The sequence below is a fragment of the Dipodomys merriami genome, unplaced genomic scaffold, assembly GCF_024711535.1.
Source record: "Dipodomys merriami isolate MVZ:Mamm:240054 unplaced genomic scaffold, mDipMer1.0.p SCAF_6, whole genome shotgun sequence".
Taxonomy (NCBI): domain Eukaryota; kingdom Metazoa; phylum Chordata; class Mammalia; order Rodentia; family Heteromyidae; genus Dipodomys; species Dipodomys merriami.
Genome location: NW_027206179.1, coordinates 35,186,617 through 35,205,664, shown reverse-complemented (window position 1 = coordinate 35,205,664; position 19,048 = coordinate 35,186,617). Strand labels below are relative to the sequence as shown.

The 19,048-nt window shown below is 41.4% G+C and overlaps 1 protein-coding gene and 1 long non-coding RNA gene across 2 annotated transcripts in view; one reads left to right on the top strand and one right to left on the bottom strand.

Moving 5' to 3' along the window:
- Positions 1 to 19,048, bottom strand: part of LOC138813518 (uncharacterized) — a 264,604-nt gene that overhangs the window by 244,425 nt on the left and 1,131 nt on the right. The window contains exon 2 of the long non-coding RNA XR_011367833.1: positions 13,507 to 13,613. This is a non-coding gene — a long non-coding RNA (uncharacterized lncRNA). The remainder of the gene's footprint in view (positions 1 to 13,506; positions 13,614 to 19,048) is intronic.
- Positions 44 to 8,259, top strand: Acod1 (aconitate decarboxylase 1). Its single transcript, XM_070001949.1, has 5 exons — positions 44 to 107; positions 3,041 to 3,202; positions 3,895 to 3,984; positions 5,478 to 5,683; positions 6,503 to 8,259. Exons 1-5 carry the CDS (start codon positions 96 to 98, stop codon positions 7,497 to 7,499), a joined length of 1,467 nt encoding a protein of 488 aa, XP_069858050.1. The 5' UTR covers positions 44 to 95; the 3' UTR covers positions 7,500 to 8,259.

Here is a 19,048-nt window from a genome sequence, read left to right as displayed (position 1 = left end):
AAAGGAAATTGGCCTACATGAGGGAAGGGTATAAAGGCAGTCACTCAACAACAATTCCAGTTCATTCCTGAGCCAAACTCTCCTTCTTGAACAACATGATGCTCAAGGTATTGTGCCTTTTTTATGTGCCTTGCTCCAAATTGCTTTTCCAGCTTACTTCTTCCTTTCTCAGTCTTCTCAGATGTTAAAGCAACCTGTTCTGCTTCAGGTATTGCACCTTTTCTCATAGCTTCTGGGCTACTTAATTAACTGCTTATCCATCTCATTGGCCTTCTACAATAAGAGGCATTATTCTGCTACATAATACCGGGAATAAATGGTATATAATACTATGAATTATTGTAAATTTGTGGAATATGAACCTCTTGGTTTTCTATATGTCCTTGATGACTTTTCCATACTCCATTGCTAATGATCTGTTGGCTATGAGAGCTTTATGGAGTAAAAAGTGGTTGGACAACTAGCATATTTTGCACAGTGAGTTCACAAGAACTCTTGACATTTATTTATTAGAGCTCTGCATCTTGTGCTTTAATTCATCTATTTGTCACTGTATTTTACTAAAAAAAAAAGATTCATATGCCACAAGAAAATCAAGCAAACCAGAAAGAGATTTTAGATGTGAGAGTATCACTCATAGACAGCAGAGAAGCTGAGTTCATTTCCCTCTTCCTCCTTCTTCCTTCCATCCATCTTTCTTTTCTTCCTTTCTTCCACAGCCATGGAGGGGCCCTTTGTCTTCTGGCTCACGAGTGGTACTCAGAACTTGCCAGGGAATCCTTCACAAGCCCCCAACAGCATGGCCTCCAGTAGATCGTGGGTGGGTTCATACTGGAGTGCCTCACCTGATTCCCAGGCACATATCAGTCCTTGAAACTCTGGGTTGAACTTGGCAGATCATCAAGACAGTTCATTTTCCTCCTGTCTTGCCTTCAAATGTTTAGCAGCATTAAAATCGGTGCTATGGTTACTCTCTTCCCTCATAAGAAATAGTCATGCCAGCGCCATTCTCCCTCCGGCCAGCTGTTCTCTTGCGTCCTTCCTCCAAGCTTCCCTCTCTTTCTATCAACCAAAGCTTCAGAGACGCAAAGAGTCATCCATCTTTCAGAAGAAGGGCAGGGATTTCCTGACTTGAAAAAATCTGGAGTCTCTAAGAATAGAACCAGATGATGGTCAGGGTGGAGACTTTTTTCTGGGCACTGGTTCCACCTTTGTAACTTTTCTTTGGCCCTGAGCTCAGTAGAAGATATTCCCAGCCACCTCAGATCCCTAAACTAGCAATCCCACACCCTGCTCATTTATACTTGTAGATGGGGAATCTAATGTTCAGAAAAACAAAAGAAGTTCTGAAATCATGTCATCGTTAGAAAAAGACAGCTACTTACATCATATCTTACTAGGGGCTACTAGATGGTAGGCATATGCTGAAATATCCCTAAGGTTGAATGGTTTGTATTGATGTGTATGTATGGAGTGTGTGTGTGTGTGTGTGTGTGTGTGTGTGTGTGTGTGTGTGTGTGTGTGTGTGTGTGTGTGTGTGTGTGTGTGTGTGTGTGTGTGTGTGTGTGTGTGTACCAGCCCTCTCAACCCTGGTTTACGCTGCTACCTCTGCCTCCACCCTCATCTTCATCCTCTGCCTCTCACATAGCTTATCTCTGGGCTTTCCTAACCAGACCAGGTACCCCAGGTGTCTAGTGGTCCCCATCAGGTTTCAGAAGCATTGACTGCACCTCCAGTCCTTTAAACTCCCTAGCAGCCATGTAATAAAAAGCAAAAAGAGACCAACTAAATTGGTATTTTATTTACCAATCTATCCTAAACATTATCAATATTGTTATCAAATATTAATTCAATACGTAATCTATATTTTTAACTAGTGAGATGTGTTATAGTCTTTCCTGTCAACTAAGTCCTGAAAATTCAAGTGTTTATTTTCCTCTTCTGTCTCAGTTTGGACTGGTCATCTTTCCAAGTGCCCAGCAGCCATAAAGAGGAGTAATGTCATACTACTTACATACATAACACATGCTACATATATAACAGAAGCAACACATTTTAAAAAATCACATAAATGGTTGGGAGTCACAGTAAAGCATTTACCTAGCATTCGCTAGACCTGGAACTCATTGCTCAACACCACATTTTTAAGTCACCTAGAGAAGGGCACAGTGGCTCATGATTATAATCCCAGCTACTCAGGGGGCAGAGATCAGAAAGATCACAGAAAAATCAACCCAAGCAAAATACGAATGAAATCACTTCTCAACAAAACAAGCAAGGCTACATAGGAGGCAAAGGTAAGAGGATCACAGTGAGAGGCTGGCCCTGGGCAAAGAATAAAGCTTTTTATTTTGCTTTGAACTAAAGCAAAATATAAAATCAAGTAAAAGTCACTTAGAGATCTGAATCCAGAAACTGCTATGCGAGGCTTCCCCAAGTTGTTATTCTGGAGAGAGACTAATTCTAGCCATCTAGAGTTAAGGCCAAAGATGTACCTTTGCAACAAGAATCCCAGATGTCTCTCATGGTCTGCAGACTAACCTTTGGAAATGTAGCCTTAAGACCTAAGTGCTCTGATTATGACAGCAGAGCCCCCCACTGGGGGATCTACTCAAGAGCTATAAAACTCAGTGAATTCACTTTGTTAGGTCTCACCCAAATGAGACTGATAGCCGCCACCCAGAGCCTTGGGGGTGTTCAACAGTCAATGTATTTGAAGTACTCAGCACCGTGCCTGGCGCAGTCAGGTAGGCCTCGTGACCAGCCTTCCCCATTGCATGGGTGACATGCCCTCTCTGCTCTCCTTTACTTCTTAGGCTTTCCCCCACCATCACCCAGCATGCTCTGCCGCCACCACATGTCCTCAACTCACCCCAGGGCAGAACATGGCTCCCACGCTAGTCCACATCCCTGAGCTACATACACAGATTTTTAGAAGAAGTGGAACTACATTTTACTCTTTTCCTCAAGGCTTCCTAATGAAAAGAAGTGTGTGTATTCCAAGTGGGGTGTGTCCTATTCAACCCTCTTCTCTTTGAAGTCTGTCACAGAGAGCTTTGCCAGCCTGATCCACGGCTTGAAGGCGGGACACCTGACAGACTCCGTCATTCAGAAGAGCAAGAGGATGATCCTGGACACTCTGGGTGTCGGGCTGCTGGGCACCAGCACGGGAGTGTTTCACAAAGTCAGCCAGTACAGTAAAGTAAGCTCAATGCTTATTCAAAAGATAAAAACAATGTACATGCTTGCCTATGGTGAAGTAGGCCCAGAAGTGTGCACCTCCCTTTATTTACTCTACACTTCATTTTATAAATATCACTCCATGTATATGGGCACCATTTCGATTCTCTCATTGATCCTCTCGTCATTACCTGACTTTTAAAATTCATCTACTACCTATATTCAGATGTAAGATCATACACTAGGGCTCACAGTTTATTATTATTGCAGCCCAAAGCACAGGCCAGCCTGCAAGTCTTCAAAGCAAAGGTAGCTATTACTACACAGCATTTGTTCATGGAAAGACTTGAAGATTAACTGATCCCGGGCTCTGAACAGAGAGTGGGCCTGGACACAGGACAGAATCATCCACTCTCCATAGAATGGTTAGTCTACACCTCCAGTATCTAACCCCTCTTGGGTTAGATATGTCACAGTGAATTCAAAACCACATCTCTGGAGCACTTCTAGATCATGACCTAGATGCAGTAACCTTACCCTCCCGTGGGTAAGGTTGTAAATCTTTGCAGAAGAGACATCAAGACCTCTATCTACCATGTTTTTAAATAAGAGCTATTAATAGATCATCTCCAAGGCTGAGAAATCACTATTGGGCCACTGCCCTAAGACATTTGTGTTGATTCTGCATCACTGATGGGTGTTCTTCTATTGCAGATCTACAGCTCCAATACATCCAGCACTGTTTGGGGTCAGTCGGACTTCAGACTCCCACCCACATATGCTGCTTTCGTAAACGGTGTGGCTGTAAGGATGTCTACATATCTGTTCAACTATTAGATGATTGTTATAAGTTGACAGCCATAAAATAACCCTGAAGTTGTCTAACTTCCATGTCTTACATAAGTGATCATTGAAATAAGGGAGATGATGAGCCTTTCTTCTCTCTTGTGGAGAAATTCTAGTTTTCATTTCTTTACAATAAGTTGATCCTCTTTGAGTTATGGAATACCGTAAATAAAAGGATGTAGGGTTTTTTTCTTTGTGCCAGTCCTGAGGCTTCCACTCAAGGCAAGGGAGCTGTCGTTGAGCCTAGCCTAACGCTAGAATTCTATCACTTGAGCCACACCTCTGCTTATGGCTTTGTGGTGGTTAATTGGAGCTAAGAGTCTCGTGAACCTTTCTGCCCCGGCTGGCTTTGAACCACAATCCTCAAATCTCAGCCAACTAAGTAGTTAGAATTATCAGAATGAGCCACCAGCACTCAACAAGGTTGTTTTTGTTTTGTTTGTTTGTTTGTTTTTAAACTCTCCCAGGTACCTCAAATCTCATCCTTAATTTTTTTTTAAGGATCAAACCCAATACCCAGACACAATTTATCCTTAATTCTTTCTGTTGTGGGTACCAGTTGCTTCTCTTCATTGATTTGACAGTATTTATTGAGAAAGAAATAATGGCCATATGGTGTCTATATTTTCTGAATCAAAAGTCAATACTTGTCATCTGATGGGTCATTTTTATGTTTTTTTTTTTTCGTGTGTCAGGGGGAGTATACAAGATATCATTTGGGCACAAACATGTTTGGATTCCTGAGACATTTTTATAGTTTATGAGGACAGTTGATCAAAATATAGAAAGGCAAACCCAGTGGTGCATTCAAAAGTCAATGACCAGCTAGCTACGAGAAACACAGTATACATATCAAACTCACATAAAAATCTGTTTTCAAATGAACTGCTAGTAATTTTTTTAATATATGGGAAAAAACAAATGCCTGGCTTGGTTGAAGGAAAATAAAATCTTATAACAGAAAATAATGGCTTTCAAATACAGCTTAATAGTTCATCTAAAATTGAGAGATATTGCACTATTCTTGCAAGCGAATGTTTAAAATTACTTCAGAAGAGAGACACACAACAAAGTGTATGGCCTGATATATCATAACTGGAATGAACTTTAGATATGACATGTTTACAGATGCAAGAGAAGAAGAAAGAGCAGCTTTGCAAGAGAGAATATAGATTTTTTTCAGGGGCTCCAGCCATCTGGGCAAGATCTAAGGTGCTTGGGATTTGTAAGAATCTTTCTAAGGTCTAGCCCTCCTCTAGATAGAGGCAGGAAGCCTAATGCCCAGTCCCGTGATTAAGAACCACAGCCAGTTTTCAGGTTTGAACATCAGAGAATCAGTTAAAACAAAGTCACAGCAAAAATGGTTCATTGCTAAATTAGATCTTTACTGGTCCCAACGCCAATGCATTCAAGTAAATTCTGAAGGAAGTTGTTTGCACCTGTTTACACAGATTCACTCCATGGATTTTGATGACACGTGGCATCCTGCTACACATCCTTCTGGAGCAGTCCTTCCTGTTCTCACAGCTTTAACAGAAGCCTTGCCTCAGAGTCCAAAGTTTTCTGGCCTTGACCTGCTGTTGGCTTTCAATGTTGGTGTTGAAGTTCAAGGCCGATTAATGCATTTCTCCAAGGAAGCCAATGACATACCAAGGAGGTAGGGAAAGCTCTGATCCATTGAGAAGCAGCCACATTCCCCTTTATCTACCTGTGAGTCTCTCTGTAGAGCTGGGTTGGTGATGTTCACAAGTGTGCTGGCAGATGTATCAGCTCTGGGTGAATACCAACCCTATGTCCATACATAGAACTATGACCTTAGAAGTACAGCAGAAAGTTCCTTTGAGTTCTGGTCTATCACCCTGGTGTGACCATGAGTACTCTTGAGTCTTACTGAGTCCATTCTCAGAATAGAACCTATTCCGATATTCACTAGGATCCTTCAGCCTAATGAGAACATTTGGAGTACAACATCCATGACTGTTCATCATGCATATTGTAAATAGCCAAATGCTGGCTATATATCATAGAGCCCAATCAAAGCATTGATTTTGCCTCTTGGGCCTGTGAGGAGAAGAATGTATTGGACTAATGTCTGGTGAACTTCCATAGTTTCTACAAGAGCCTTAATTCTTACTGTTATTTCAACATTCAACAACTTTTTCACTTGTGGCAATAACTTAAGCAGTTCTATTTATAAAGAACTTGCTATTAGATACTACTGTAAAACATGTGATTCATTCAAAGTTCCTAAACCCTAGGAGGTGAAAACTTTTTATCATAACCACTTATGTAAGAAAAAATAATTATTCCAGCATATGGAATAACTTTCCTAGGATGGCCCTGCTAATAAGTGTAAAGAAAGGATGAGATTTAAACCAAGGTAGAGTGTCGTCATAACCGATGGCCTTGATTGCTGTACAACACTGCCCCCTGATGGTGCATAATTTGTAAGTCTCCAATCTGTATTGCTTTTCAGATTCCATCCCCCCTCCGTGGTAGGAACCTTGGGCAGTGCTGGGGCTGCATCCAAGTTTTTAGGACTTAGCTTGCCCAAGTGCCAGGAGGCCCTGGCAATTGCTGCCTCTTATGCGGGAGCACCCATGGCAAATGCTGCTACTGAGACCAAGCCCCTTCACATGGGCAATGCTGCCAGAAATGGGATAGAAGCCACTTTGCTAGCCATGCTGGGTCTCCAAGGAAACCAGCGGGTCTTGGACCTGGAGAGGGGGTTTGGGGCCTTCTATGCCAACTATTCTCCGAAAGTCCTTCCGAGCTTGGATTCTCATACATGGCTACTGGACCAGCAGGATGTGGCCTTCAAGAGTTTCCCGGCACATCTGGCCACTCACTGGGTGGCTGAAGCGGCAGGGGCTGTGAGGAAGCACCTTGGGCCTCCAGGTGGAATCCTGTTTCCTGCTGACCACATCAAGAAAATTGTGCTCAGGATCCCAGATGTGCAATATGTCAACAGACCCTTCCCAGACTCAGAGCATGAAGCCCGTCATTCCTTCCAGTATGTGGCCTGTGCCATGCTGCTTGATGGCTGCATCACCGTCCCATCCTTCCACAAACCCCAGATCCACAGGCCACAGGTAAGAGAGCTGCTTGGGAAGGTGGAACTGGAGCATCCTCCAGACAACCAGCCCAACTTCAACTCATTGTACTGTGAGATCAGTGTCACTCTCCAGGACAGATCTACCTTCACCGAGCGCTCTGATACCTTCTATGGTCACTGGAGAAAACCACTGAGCCAAGAGGACCTAAGGGGAAAGTTCAGAGTCAATGCCTCCAGGACACTGTCCTGGGACACTGTGGAAAGTCTTATAAAGGTAGTAGAAAAGCTAGAAGACCTAGAAGACTGTTCTGTGTTGACCACACTTCTGAAAGGATCATCTCCTCCAGAAGAGGCTTCAAAATATCCAGAAGACAATCCTTCCATTGCTCAATCTCTCCCAAGTCTGACCAACATGTGAAGGCCTTTGCAGTATAAAGCAGAGGCCTGCTGCTCCAACCGCTCAGGAGCAAAGCAAGGTCAAGTGTACAGATACAGAACAATGTGCATGCATCTGGAAGTCATCTTGTCCTATAAAAATTGTGTGATATCTTTAACTTACCTTCAAGATACTATTTAAGAAATTATTTTATAAACATTCACAAGGATGAAGTTTAAGTCCTCTGTGATTTTGGCTTATAAAGCTGTGTATATTTATGAACTTCCTGAACCTCAGGGCTCTGGGCTAGGCCACAGCAGGTTTCTTATACAATATATTGTTGATCCCTTCCATACTGCAAGAGATGATTTGGCTTCTGGGCCAAATCTACCCAGATTTGGGCATCTACCCAGAACACCATTAGCGGGGATACCATAAAGACACTTGCACATCCATGTTCATTGCTACGCTGAGAGACTAAATGATGTATGTGTTATCACGTATGCAGAAGCTAGATCTAAAACACAGAATAAATTATACAGTACTCTAGGCATTCACACACAGTGAGACCAAGGGAGGGCACTCTTAGGGGAGAAATACAGAGGTGTAATGCCTCTGGGCCTCTGATCATTATAGAATAATATATATCAAAATGAACTCGAGAAAATGGAAACAAGAGGATTTGTTCTCTTTTTTTTGTATTGTTTGTTCATTTACAGGGGAGGGTAAGGAAGGTCATAAAAATGGTGGGACATAAGGTGAACAAATGCATCAGTGGTACTCAGTAGAAACTATGTTGAAAATGGACTATACAACTTGTGGGTGGGGATGGGAGGGAAAAATGGGAGAGAACAAGGAAAAGGAACAAAAGGAAAGAAATGTTCTCATTATCTATGAACTGTACTCATTCTTGCACCCATTACCTATTAAGGTACTCATTACTTATGAAACAGTAACACCTCTGTACATCACCTTTGTAACAACAAAAAAAAATTGAGATGATTTGGGGGATCTGTGGGTTCAAATCCTGCCCCTTCCACTTAGTACATGGATCCCTGAGCATATTACCAAGTATTCTCTGCTTCCTTGTCTCTATCTATAAAATAAAGCATTTTTAAAAAGTAGTTGGGCAGGGGACTTGGCTCAAGTGGTCTAACTCCTGTCCACTAAGTGTGAGTTTCTGAGTTCAAATCCCATCACTGAAAAAAATTAGAAAAAGAAAACAGTAGTATGTCTTAGATAGAGCGCCCTATCCAGAAGGTATGTTCTACTTTCAACTCAGATGGCTGAGATGCTTGGAATCTTGGATAAACAGTGACAAGCCCTTCTTCAGGGGAGGACATACAACTCTGTGAACCAGACTAACATTCTTCATTAAGAAGTGTCAAGACGAATTCCTATCTGGGCACTGGTGGCTCACACCTGTAATCTTAGTTACTCAGAAAGCTGAGAGCTGAGGATCACACTTTACAGCCAGTCCTGGAGCAGACAAATCGGAGAGATGCTTATCTCCAATTATCCAGAAAAAAAGACAGAAATTGAGCACCAGACCTGAGTGAGAAAAAGCCAAGAGAAGCTGGGTGCTGGTGGCGCATGCCTGTAATCCTAATTACTCAGGAGGCTGAGATCTGAAGATCATAGTGCAAAGCCAGTCTGGGCAGGAAAATCCATGAGGCACTTATTTCCACATTAACTATCAAAAAAATCTGGAAGTGAAGTTGTGGCTCAAGTGATAAAGTGCAAACCTTGAGCAAAAAAAGCTCAGGCTCTGAGTTGAAGCCCTAGAATGGTCACACACACACACACACACACACACACACACACACACACACACACACACACACACACAGAGAGGAGAGCATAAGAGAACATTACTAAAAATGAAGAGGGCTATTACATAATGACAAAATGTTCAAGTTGCTACTTAACTGAAATAATCTACTGTTAAACATAACTTATTTGATGGCAATAGTACTAGGATTTGAACTCAAGTCCTTCCACTTACCTGTCAGGCACTGTAGCACTTGAGCCACACCCCTAACCCCTTTTTGCACTGTTTCTTTTCAAGTAGGTCTTAACTTTTTACCTGGGCTGGGGATGACTTCAGATCTCCATCTTATGACCCAGGACCTCCAAGTGGAGGTCATCACAAGTATATACCACCATACCTGGCTTTATGTAAATGGAGTCTTCCTAATTTTCTGCTTAATCTGACCCTCAAATCATAGTTCTCCCAATCTTTGCCTCCCCAGTAGCTAAGATTACAGACGTTCACTACTGTATTTGGCCTTAATGATATATTTTTAACATTTCTCTCAGCAGCAACAGTTAAAAAAATAACAATGAATAGATATACTCTGCAATACTTAAACAAAACCAACATATGTTTACACCTATAAAATAGAAAATCTTGCACCTCAAAACTAAAGAGTCGTAATATGTCATATGACTTTACAAAAAATACTAAAGCATAAAGCAGGTTTGTAAAACTTTTCAAAGAACTGGATGATAAATGGTATTTTTTCTCATCATAATGTAATCAGGTTAGAAATCAATGTAAAGAGAGCTAATTAGTGACCTTTAGACAAAATTTAAACATAATTGGTGAACTTTAGATAAAACATAAACTCTTTTCCTGTCTTAATGTTTCAGAAATTCCTAGAGACAAGCAACCCCTGACAGCTCTTCAAACCGACAGCTGGGAGACCCTTGCTTAGGAACAGCCAGGATGACCTGACTAGCATCGCTTGTACCCGCTGAGCTAACTGAAGGCAGAGCACGTGTAGACAGGATGTCGATGTACAGGGAGAAGTTAAGGCTCCTCTGATAGGCTCATAGGCCATCTACGTACACCTAAGCCACACACTGAAGCCAAGAAGAAAGCCGAGAGTGGAAAGGGGAAGAAAGATGAGCTCGCCACACTCCTCTCCAGTGACAACTCCTTCCTCAGATTCATCTACTGGGACAGTTCTCAGCAAATGCGCGAGAGACATTTTGCTGGAATATTATAGATAAAGCTGAGCCCTCTTGTCTTTTCCTTCCATGGAGAATGAACACTGCTTTGGAGCTTCTCTGTCCTTGAGGAAGCTCTGAATATTAGCTTGGGGAGCCCTAAAGTCCAATCATGGTGGAACATGTTGGCTTTTCTCCTTCCATTCTTCACCTCCTTAAGTTGCGTTAACTTACATGCAAACAAATGAACCCCCAACAAGGATCAGGCTGAGCTGGGTGCCAGTAGCTCAGACTTGTAATCCTAGCTCCTCAGGAGGCTGAGATCTGAGGATCACAGTTCAAAGCCAGCCTAGTGAGAAAGTCTATGAGATTCTTGAATGTACTCATTATCTGGCCCATGTAATTGTAACTCCTCTGTACAGTATTCTCACAATAAAAAGAGAGAGAGAGACAGAGAGAGAGAGACAGACAGACAGAGAGAGAGAGAGAGAGAGAGAGAGAGAGAGAGAGAGAGAGAGAGAGAGAGAGAGAGAGAGTGAGCTGGAAAGTGGTAGAGTACCTGCCTTGGGCAAAAGAGCTCAAGGACCCTGACCACCAGGGAAAATCCCACTGAGACTCAGATGGAAGCTTCCATTTACAAAGAGCTTCGTTCCAGTTCCTACCCTCAGCACACATCAGAGTGCAGGCACCAGACCACTTCCCAGCTCTCAGAAGCACCAGTCTGACTATTGTGTATGTTTAGGGATCCCCAAGACCACACACCCCTGAAGTACTTCACTAAGAGATTCAGTCCTCGAGGCTCAGGCTAATTACAATAAAAGAAACATGACTGAATCAACAAGAGAAAAAGACACAGGCAGGGGCAGGAAAAATCCAAGCATACTACCTCCCCTGAGAAGATATATCCAACATGTTCCTTTTCCCACATGTGAGGGTTCAGTTGTGTGCATGCAGCGTCTCTGCATTAGGGAGTCTTGATACACACAGTTTTTATTAGGGGCACAGAAATAATTAGAATTCCAAACTCAAAGAAGGAAAAGAGGTGTACAGCTTAAATCACACTGTTTGAAGCCAGTCAGTCTTTTTGGTCAGGGAATGGCTGTGTACCAAGGTCCCAGACACTGGCCAAGGGCCAGCCCCGGAAGCAACTCTGTCATAGAATGAAGAACTGAAGTGATTCTAACCCAGCCCCTTAAAACGAAGATAAGAATTGGGAAGGCATTTTGTGAGTTATATTTTATAACAACTTCATTTGCCAGGTGTTGTCAATAACAGAGATTAATCATAATCAGGTAAGTTCCCTATGAGAGGCCTAGGGACCACTTCAAGGACCATGATAGTGTATACAGAGAAACATCTTTAAGGATGCTGGATAAACGGCAGGTTGTCTCAGGGCTGGGAAGGTGGCTCAGTGGTAGAGTGCTTGCCTTGCATGCATAAGGTCCTGGGTTCAATTCCTCAGCACCACATAAGCAGAAAAAGCCAGAAGTTGTGATTGGGTAAACAACAGGTTGTCTCGAGGCTGGGAAGGTGGGTCAAGTGGTAGAGCATTAGCCTTGAGTTGAAGAGCTGAGGGACAGCACCCAGGCCCAGAGTTCAGGCCCCACAACTGACCAAAAAAATAGCAGGCTGTCATTAAATTTGACATGTTATACTGAGGATTTACTATGTGACAAGGGATGCAATTGGTGACAGAATGGTGAACCAAATAGGCAAAACCTCCTGCTCTCCTGAGGTTGCAATCTAGAGTGAGTAAGACATTAAGCAAAAGACAAAATAGGATGAGCAAATCCCCTTTGCCTGATCTGGGTGGCCTCTGATTTCCACATCCCTGCCCTGATAGGAACGCCAGCTTCCGAGAGCTGAGCAGGGTTGATTGAGTGACTTCTGCATCTCTCTGGGCTGGCATACACAATATGGCTACAAAAGGCCTCCGATTCTGCAGAAATACAACTATCCTGCCAATTGTAGAACCCGTCTCCACATAGACCAAGGCTATAGGGAACCCAAGGTAGGGACAAAGTCACCAGAAGACACATTGCTCTTCCTGCTAGCAGAGTTTATCATGTGCACAGTTTATTTGCATGTGTGTGTGTGTGAGCACATTTGCGTGTGTGCCCACACACTCACAATCTCTTCCCACCAACATGGAATCCACCCCCAAAAATGAAGATGGTCACTTATAAATCACTTGGAAATTGTTTCACTCATTTTTTCTTCCCCAACTTTATGAAAAAAGAAAAACTAGTGCAGGAATGGTGATAATGGCACAAGGATCCAAAGAAAGTGAATGTTTCATAGGCAACTACTCCAGTTCCTGATGCACCTGTGCAGTATATCACAGGAATTTATGATACAGAGCTTTTTTTTAAAAAGTGACATTGCTTTATCTGAATCCAAATGAACACAAAATAAACTAAAATTAGCTTAGCTATCTAATTCATTTGTAAAAACAGAAGTCAAAATTCAGACATTAGCATCTCACTTCATTTCTCTCTGGTGTGTGCTGTGGTTATTATCAAAAGTGCCCCCAACTACCTCATTTAGCCTTAGTTGGTGCCTATACAAGAGCTTCAGTACAAATTCTAGAACAGCTCAAGGCCTATCTCTTTGAAATATGGCATGAGTGTTGCTTCTGGCTCTAAAACCACAGTTAAGACATGCTTAGGTACCAATTATCTGTACTAAGCAACTTCCCGATCACTTTTCTTATCACGTGAAAAATATTACATGGAAAGACCATATCATGAATATACAAATGGATGGCAATTTGGGGTAACCTTCTTGGGGGATTTTCTCACAGCTGTCACTACATCGGGGAATCTGTAGCCTTGGTGTCATCAGCAAACTTAGAGGGAAATGGATGGAGATGGCATGTTTCATAGGCATTGATTGTGAAAAGGGTTAAGTTTGTCACTTCCTCTTGGCCTCTCAACATTGTGATGCTAAATGAACCTCACTGTACACATAAGAAATTTGTTCCAACTGGCTACCAGTGGTTCATGCCTAGAATCCTAGCTAGTTGGATGGATCACCATTTGAGGCCAGCAATCCAGGAGACTTCTTTTCAATCAAAACCTGGACATGATGCACTTACCTGTCATCCAGTTACTGAGACAGGGAAGATTATAGTTTCAGGCCAACCTGGGCAGATAAGTCCATGAGACTCCATCTCAATTGAAGAAGCTGAGCATGGTGGAGAGCCTAAAATAGAAGCATTGCAGTCAGTACCTATTTTAACTATTTATTAGAAATAATTAAAGCAAGCATAATATGATGCATGTATAGTAAGTGATATAATATGGGAGGACAGCTACATTAATTTTTTTCTTCTAGAGTAAGCCAAGTATTTTCCAAGAATACATTGTCCATATGACTCAGAACCACCTGATCTTATCATCTTAAACCCTACCACCTGGCCATCTATCTAACAAGAATGTTCAAACAATTCTTACTAAAGGAAGGAGGGTATGTGACTCGATCTGTATGCATTGGATCACGTATTGAATTATCACACTACCATAGAAAATGTACAACTAAAATAACAATAGAAAAAATAAGGTGCACAAGAAAAGTAATAGGGATGATAGCATTTTTTTGTCTCCAGTTGAAACTAATTGGAATTCATTCACTTTATCAGGATAAATATAGCAACTTGTATCTGTGGCAGCTGTTCAAAGACCCTTTATAAAACAGTTTTAGGGCTGGGATGTAGCTCAGTGGCAAAGCGCTTGCCTAGCAAGTGCAACGTCCTGGGTTCGATCCCCAGTACCAAAAAAAAAGAAAAAAAAAGAAAACAGTTTTATAAAATATAGGTCCAGTCACTAGGGATCATATAGCTTTCATGTAAATTTTGTAGCAAGTAGACTTCACAGACATAAAAGTCTGGGCAGCCCAGGTAGTCACCCATAGAACCAAGATAACTAATCAATTATTGGTTAGGCCACGCAGTTTGGTAGTATCTGTTACATAGCCAGAAATATCTGGAAAACTATATGTGTAAAATAAAAGTAACAAACTTATTTAGATAGATATGTATAAATACACAACAACACACACCTGACCTAGAACCTCCCCATTCTCGCTGAGAAATAGCCAAAAGGACTCCAAAAAAATTCAAAGAATACTGTAGACATCTAAAATAATTAATTGACAGACTGACTTTTTTGTCAATTATAAAAAAAGTGCCATACTTGTTAGAGAATACCTATAATCTTAGCTATTTTGGAGACAGAGTCAGGAAGACCTTGAGTTCAAAGCCAGCCAGGCAAAATTTGTGGGATTTCTTATCTCTAAAACAAAATACAAACAAAAAGATCTGAGTTGAGTGATGGGGACAAGAGAGAGAGTTCTTGAGGCCCTGAGTTTAATCCCTAGTACCACATAAACAAGCTGACTTCAACTGCAGAGTTAAAGAGGATATATACAAGTCGTTATGTTGAAAACGAACTTTATAACTTTGGTGTGGGGGAGGGGAGGATTGGGTGAGGGGGTGGGGGGAGAATGGGAAGGGATGGGAAGGGGAAACAAAGGAGGCTACATTGCTTGATAAGAAATGTACTCATTATCTTGCCCATGTAATTGTAACCCCTCTGTACAATATTTTCACAATTAAAAAAAAGAGGATAAATATATAATATATGGCTCTTTAGGAAGATTAGCAATCAAAAATATTTGAAACACAAACCGAATTTTTAAATTGAAGTAGTACCATTGACGGAAAATGTTATATGCATTAAAAAGAATTCAGAAACAGATAAACCCTCTATTGATTACAAACCCTGAGGCCTTTAGGTGTGGTTCTCACACAGTCACCACTTGTCACCATCTGCACTGTGACAAGATCTCTTGGAGACTCAAGCATTCTTTGAAGCTGGTACAGAAAAAAAAATCAGACATAGTGGCACATGCCTATAATCCCAACTACTAAAAATACATATTCATGTCTGCATATGGGAGTCATCTAGGGCTCTTTACAACTCTCCGAATCAGGCCAAACCCCAAAACAATGCAAGCACAATCTCTGGAGATGGAACAATGGCAGTGATGGATCTGAAGCCCACTAGGTGACTGCAATGTTCAGTCAAGTTCAGGATCCACCGATCTCTCTGGAGCACTGGAGGAATTATGTGGGGTGTACTGAGAAATGCTGCCTTTGATTTCTACCCCAGCAAGTTTTATATAAATGGTTTCAGGTGTGATCCAGATGTCAGGTGTTTAGAAGCTGCACAAGCCATTCTTACATGCAGCAAAGTTGGGAAACAGGGGCCTGGAGCCTGGTACAGAGGATTTAAAATGGCAGCTGAGCTGGCAACATTCTTAGAAAGGAGGGTTTAAATTCAATAGGCATTAATTAAAATGAACAGTTGGCCTCACAGCTTTCCACTAACTCACTGGGTATGTAGCCTCGTGCTCACTGAAGTTCAAGCCTGCCAAATCTATGTCCCCACCGGCTCTCCTGGCACTCTCCTCCTACACATTTCTCTCTTCTTCTACTGGGCTCTCTCTTTCAAGTGATTAACAATTTTTATCTGCTTGGCATTAAGAGCAAACAATTTCATCCACAAATAGAAATAAAAATAAATGAAGTCCTTGCCTGTATGAAAACAATAGAGCAAATCAATCTTAGAGTCTACAGCTAAAAAGAAAGCTGGTAAAACCACTAATTTGTGTGAGCCTTTGAGGCCAGACCAGCTACAAATATTACAACTCAACTAGTAGGAAGAAAATAAAGCTACAGTTTTAGCTTCAAAAATGAAAGGAGCCAGAAATATCACAAGGAGGCTGGGTTTCAAATACATGCATGTTTTATATTTATATCTAAGCATATGTATAAGTGTATACATTCATATATGGGTATGTATACATATATATAGTTTTTGTTTGATTGATTTGTTTGAAAAATGAGAAGGAAATATAGGACTGAAAGATGTTGGAAATTGACTAAAACTGCACTTACAGGCAAACCTTCTAGAGCAGTGGTTCTCCATCTGGGTGCATAATACACCGCCCAGCAGTCTTAGCTAGGATGAAAATGTTCTTTTGGGGTGAAGAAAAAGTTGTAGAAAAGAATGGTATCACAGGGGCTGGGAAGGTGGCTCAGTGGTAGAGGTAGAGCACTTGCCTTGCATGCATGAGGCCCTGGGTTCCATTCCTCAGCACCACATAAGCAGAAAAAAAAAAAGCCAGAAGTGGTACTATGGCTCAAGTGGTAACACACTAGCCTTGAGCTGAAGAGCTGAGGGACAGCGCCCATGCCCAGAGTTCAGGCCCCACAACTGGACCCAAAGAATCGTATCACAACCTTGTGAATATACTTAATGCCAACAAAGTGAACAACTAAAGGTTAAAAATATAACACTTATGTTGTGTATATTTAATTACTACAACCAAAAAGCAAACAATATCAAAACCTGTTGAAAACTATTGGCAGAGAGGGTATCAGGATTACAATAGTCTGTGCTTTACAAATGTAAGTCTTAGAAAGTCCAAAACTCTTTACGTAACCTAGTTTTTGCAGAAAAGCAAGAGCAACAAATGTCATTACTTCGTTCCACTTGGAGTCACCAGCTACTTGATGGAAATGCATTCTTCTATAATTAAAGAATGAAATCAGCAATATCCAATAAATACATCTTTACTTCCTTGGCTGGATTTTAAATTATTAATTTTTTTGTCGGTCATGGGGTTTGAACTCTGGGCCTGAGCGCTGTCCCTCAGTTCTTCAGCTCAAGGCTAACGCTCTACCACTTGAGCTACAGAAGTGTCTGGTGTTCTGGTGGTTTATTGGACTACCCGGGCTGGCTTTGAACCGCAATCCTCAGGTCTCAGCCTCCTGAGTAGCTAGGATTACAGGTGTGAGCCACCAGTGCCCTGCTAAATTATTAATTTCTTTAAATTATTATCTTCTTCCAAGAGAAACTCATAACTAAAGAAAGCCCTACATATACTTCCAACAAGAGACCTCCCTTTACCCTGGAGGTGGAATGCAAAACATAGTCATAGGTAGAAGACTACGCACCTGTGAGGCCTTGACCTGGTAAGATGACATGGCCAGAGAATGTCAGTAATTCCACATTGGGAAAGAGAAGCACACATGACATGCTCAGAAAGTAGGAGAACGAGCAGCTGCTTGTGAAAGTATACTTGTAGCCATAGATATCAAGCTAAAAAGACCAATGCATTCCAGAACTGGGATCAACTAACTCTGGCTCTAAAATTGGGGATCGACTCTGACTCTACCTTCACTGCCTTGTAGGATACCTAGAAAGGTATATCTCTGTGTCTGCATTACCTCAATCTGAAAGCAAAAAGCAACACTTTTTCATAGATTTGTTGGGGAGGACTCAATATTTAAATGTCTCCTGGGTCAAAACCTTGACACCATAGTATTTCTGCTCAATAGATAGTTTGTAATGGGACAAATCCATCAGGCACTGATGGATTTGATGTCAACCAGGTGGTACCAATGTTCATCCAAGCTGAGAATGACTTCATTTTCCTACATACACATGGTCAAAAACAAAAAGCTCAGTGGCACAGCACTTGCCCAGTGTTCATGAAAGCCTGGATTCAGCCTGCATATGTGTCCATATACACACACATACACACACAATCAGGTCAAGTGCTAGAATCAGCTTCAGGGGTGTGCAGTCTTCTACCCATGACTATGTCCAGCATTATATCTCCAGATAGATATCTTCTCCAAAGTAGATACAGGGCTTTATCATTTATATATTCATAATTAGAAGGCTGGCAGAGTGGCTCAAGTTGTACAGCTCCTGTTTAGTAAGTATGAGGGTCTGAGTTCAAACATTAGTATCACCAAAACAAGACAAATATTAGTTGAAAATTCGATTAGTAATCTGCCCCACTACAAAGGATGAAGAAATACAGCAGTGGTACTCGCTAGACATTATGTGGAAATGAACTATACAACTTGTGGGGGTGGGGATGGGAGGGAAAAACTGGGAGAGAACAAGAGAAGGGTTCAAGAATAAATGTACTCATTACCTGACTTATTTAACTGTGATCCCTTTGTGTATCACCTTTACAATAACAATAAAATATATTTTGAAAAAATTTTGCCCTGCTATTTACAAAAGACAGATAAAATCAGCCTCAAAATTACCAGAAAAATATATATAACCACAGTAAATAATAAAGTGTCATTACCTTCTTGACTTATTCAGAGAAACTTTGATCTCTAAAATTACAGACTTTTTCTTTTTCGAAATTATATCAGTATAAATAAAATCTCAGAGAATCAGCCTCACTCTAATGCAGAAAGACAAAAAACTTCTGAAAAGGGGTTTCTGGAGTCAAAATCCCATCTGTATTTAAATTCCATCTCTTTTTTAATTTCAGTTGTTGGTGAAGAAATGGGACCCCTGGGTCTACTTTGTAACCTAGATCTCAGGCAACCCCTGTGTATCACACAGCCTTGTTGGGCTGTGAGCCAGGCAAAACACTGCTCAGAGTTCAACACATGTCCCCAGAATATTATGACAACACTGTTGTTCATTTATCCAGGGAGATGCTTGAATGCATCCTCTGGTGTAGTGTCTTATACTGCAATGGCCTAGTAAAATTGATTTTGTTGGACTACAAGTTAGGCAAGGTCCTGAGAGAAAACAATT

Bases quoted from the DNA above. Each gene is read 5' to 3' on its own strand.
- Acod1 (XM_070001949.1), top strand. The intron at 3,203-3,894 runs GTAAGCTCAATG...CTTCTATTGCAG, and splicing joins AAGTCAGCCAGTACAGTAAA to ATCTACAGCTCCAATACATC. The intron at 5,684-6,502 runs GTAGGGAAAGCT...ATTGCTTTTCAG, and splicing joins GCCAATGACATACCAAGGAG to ATTCCATCCCCCCTCCGTGG.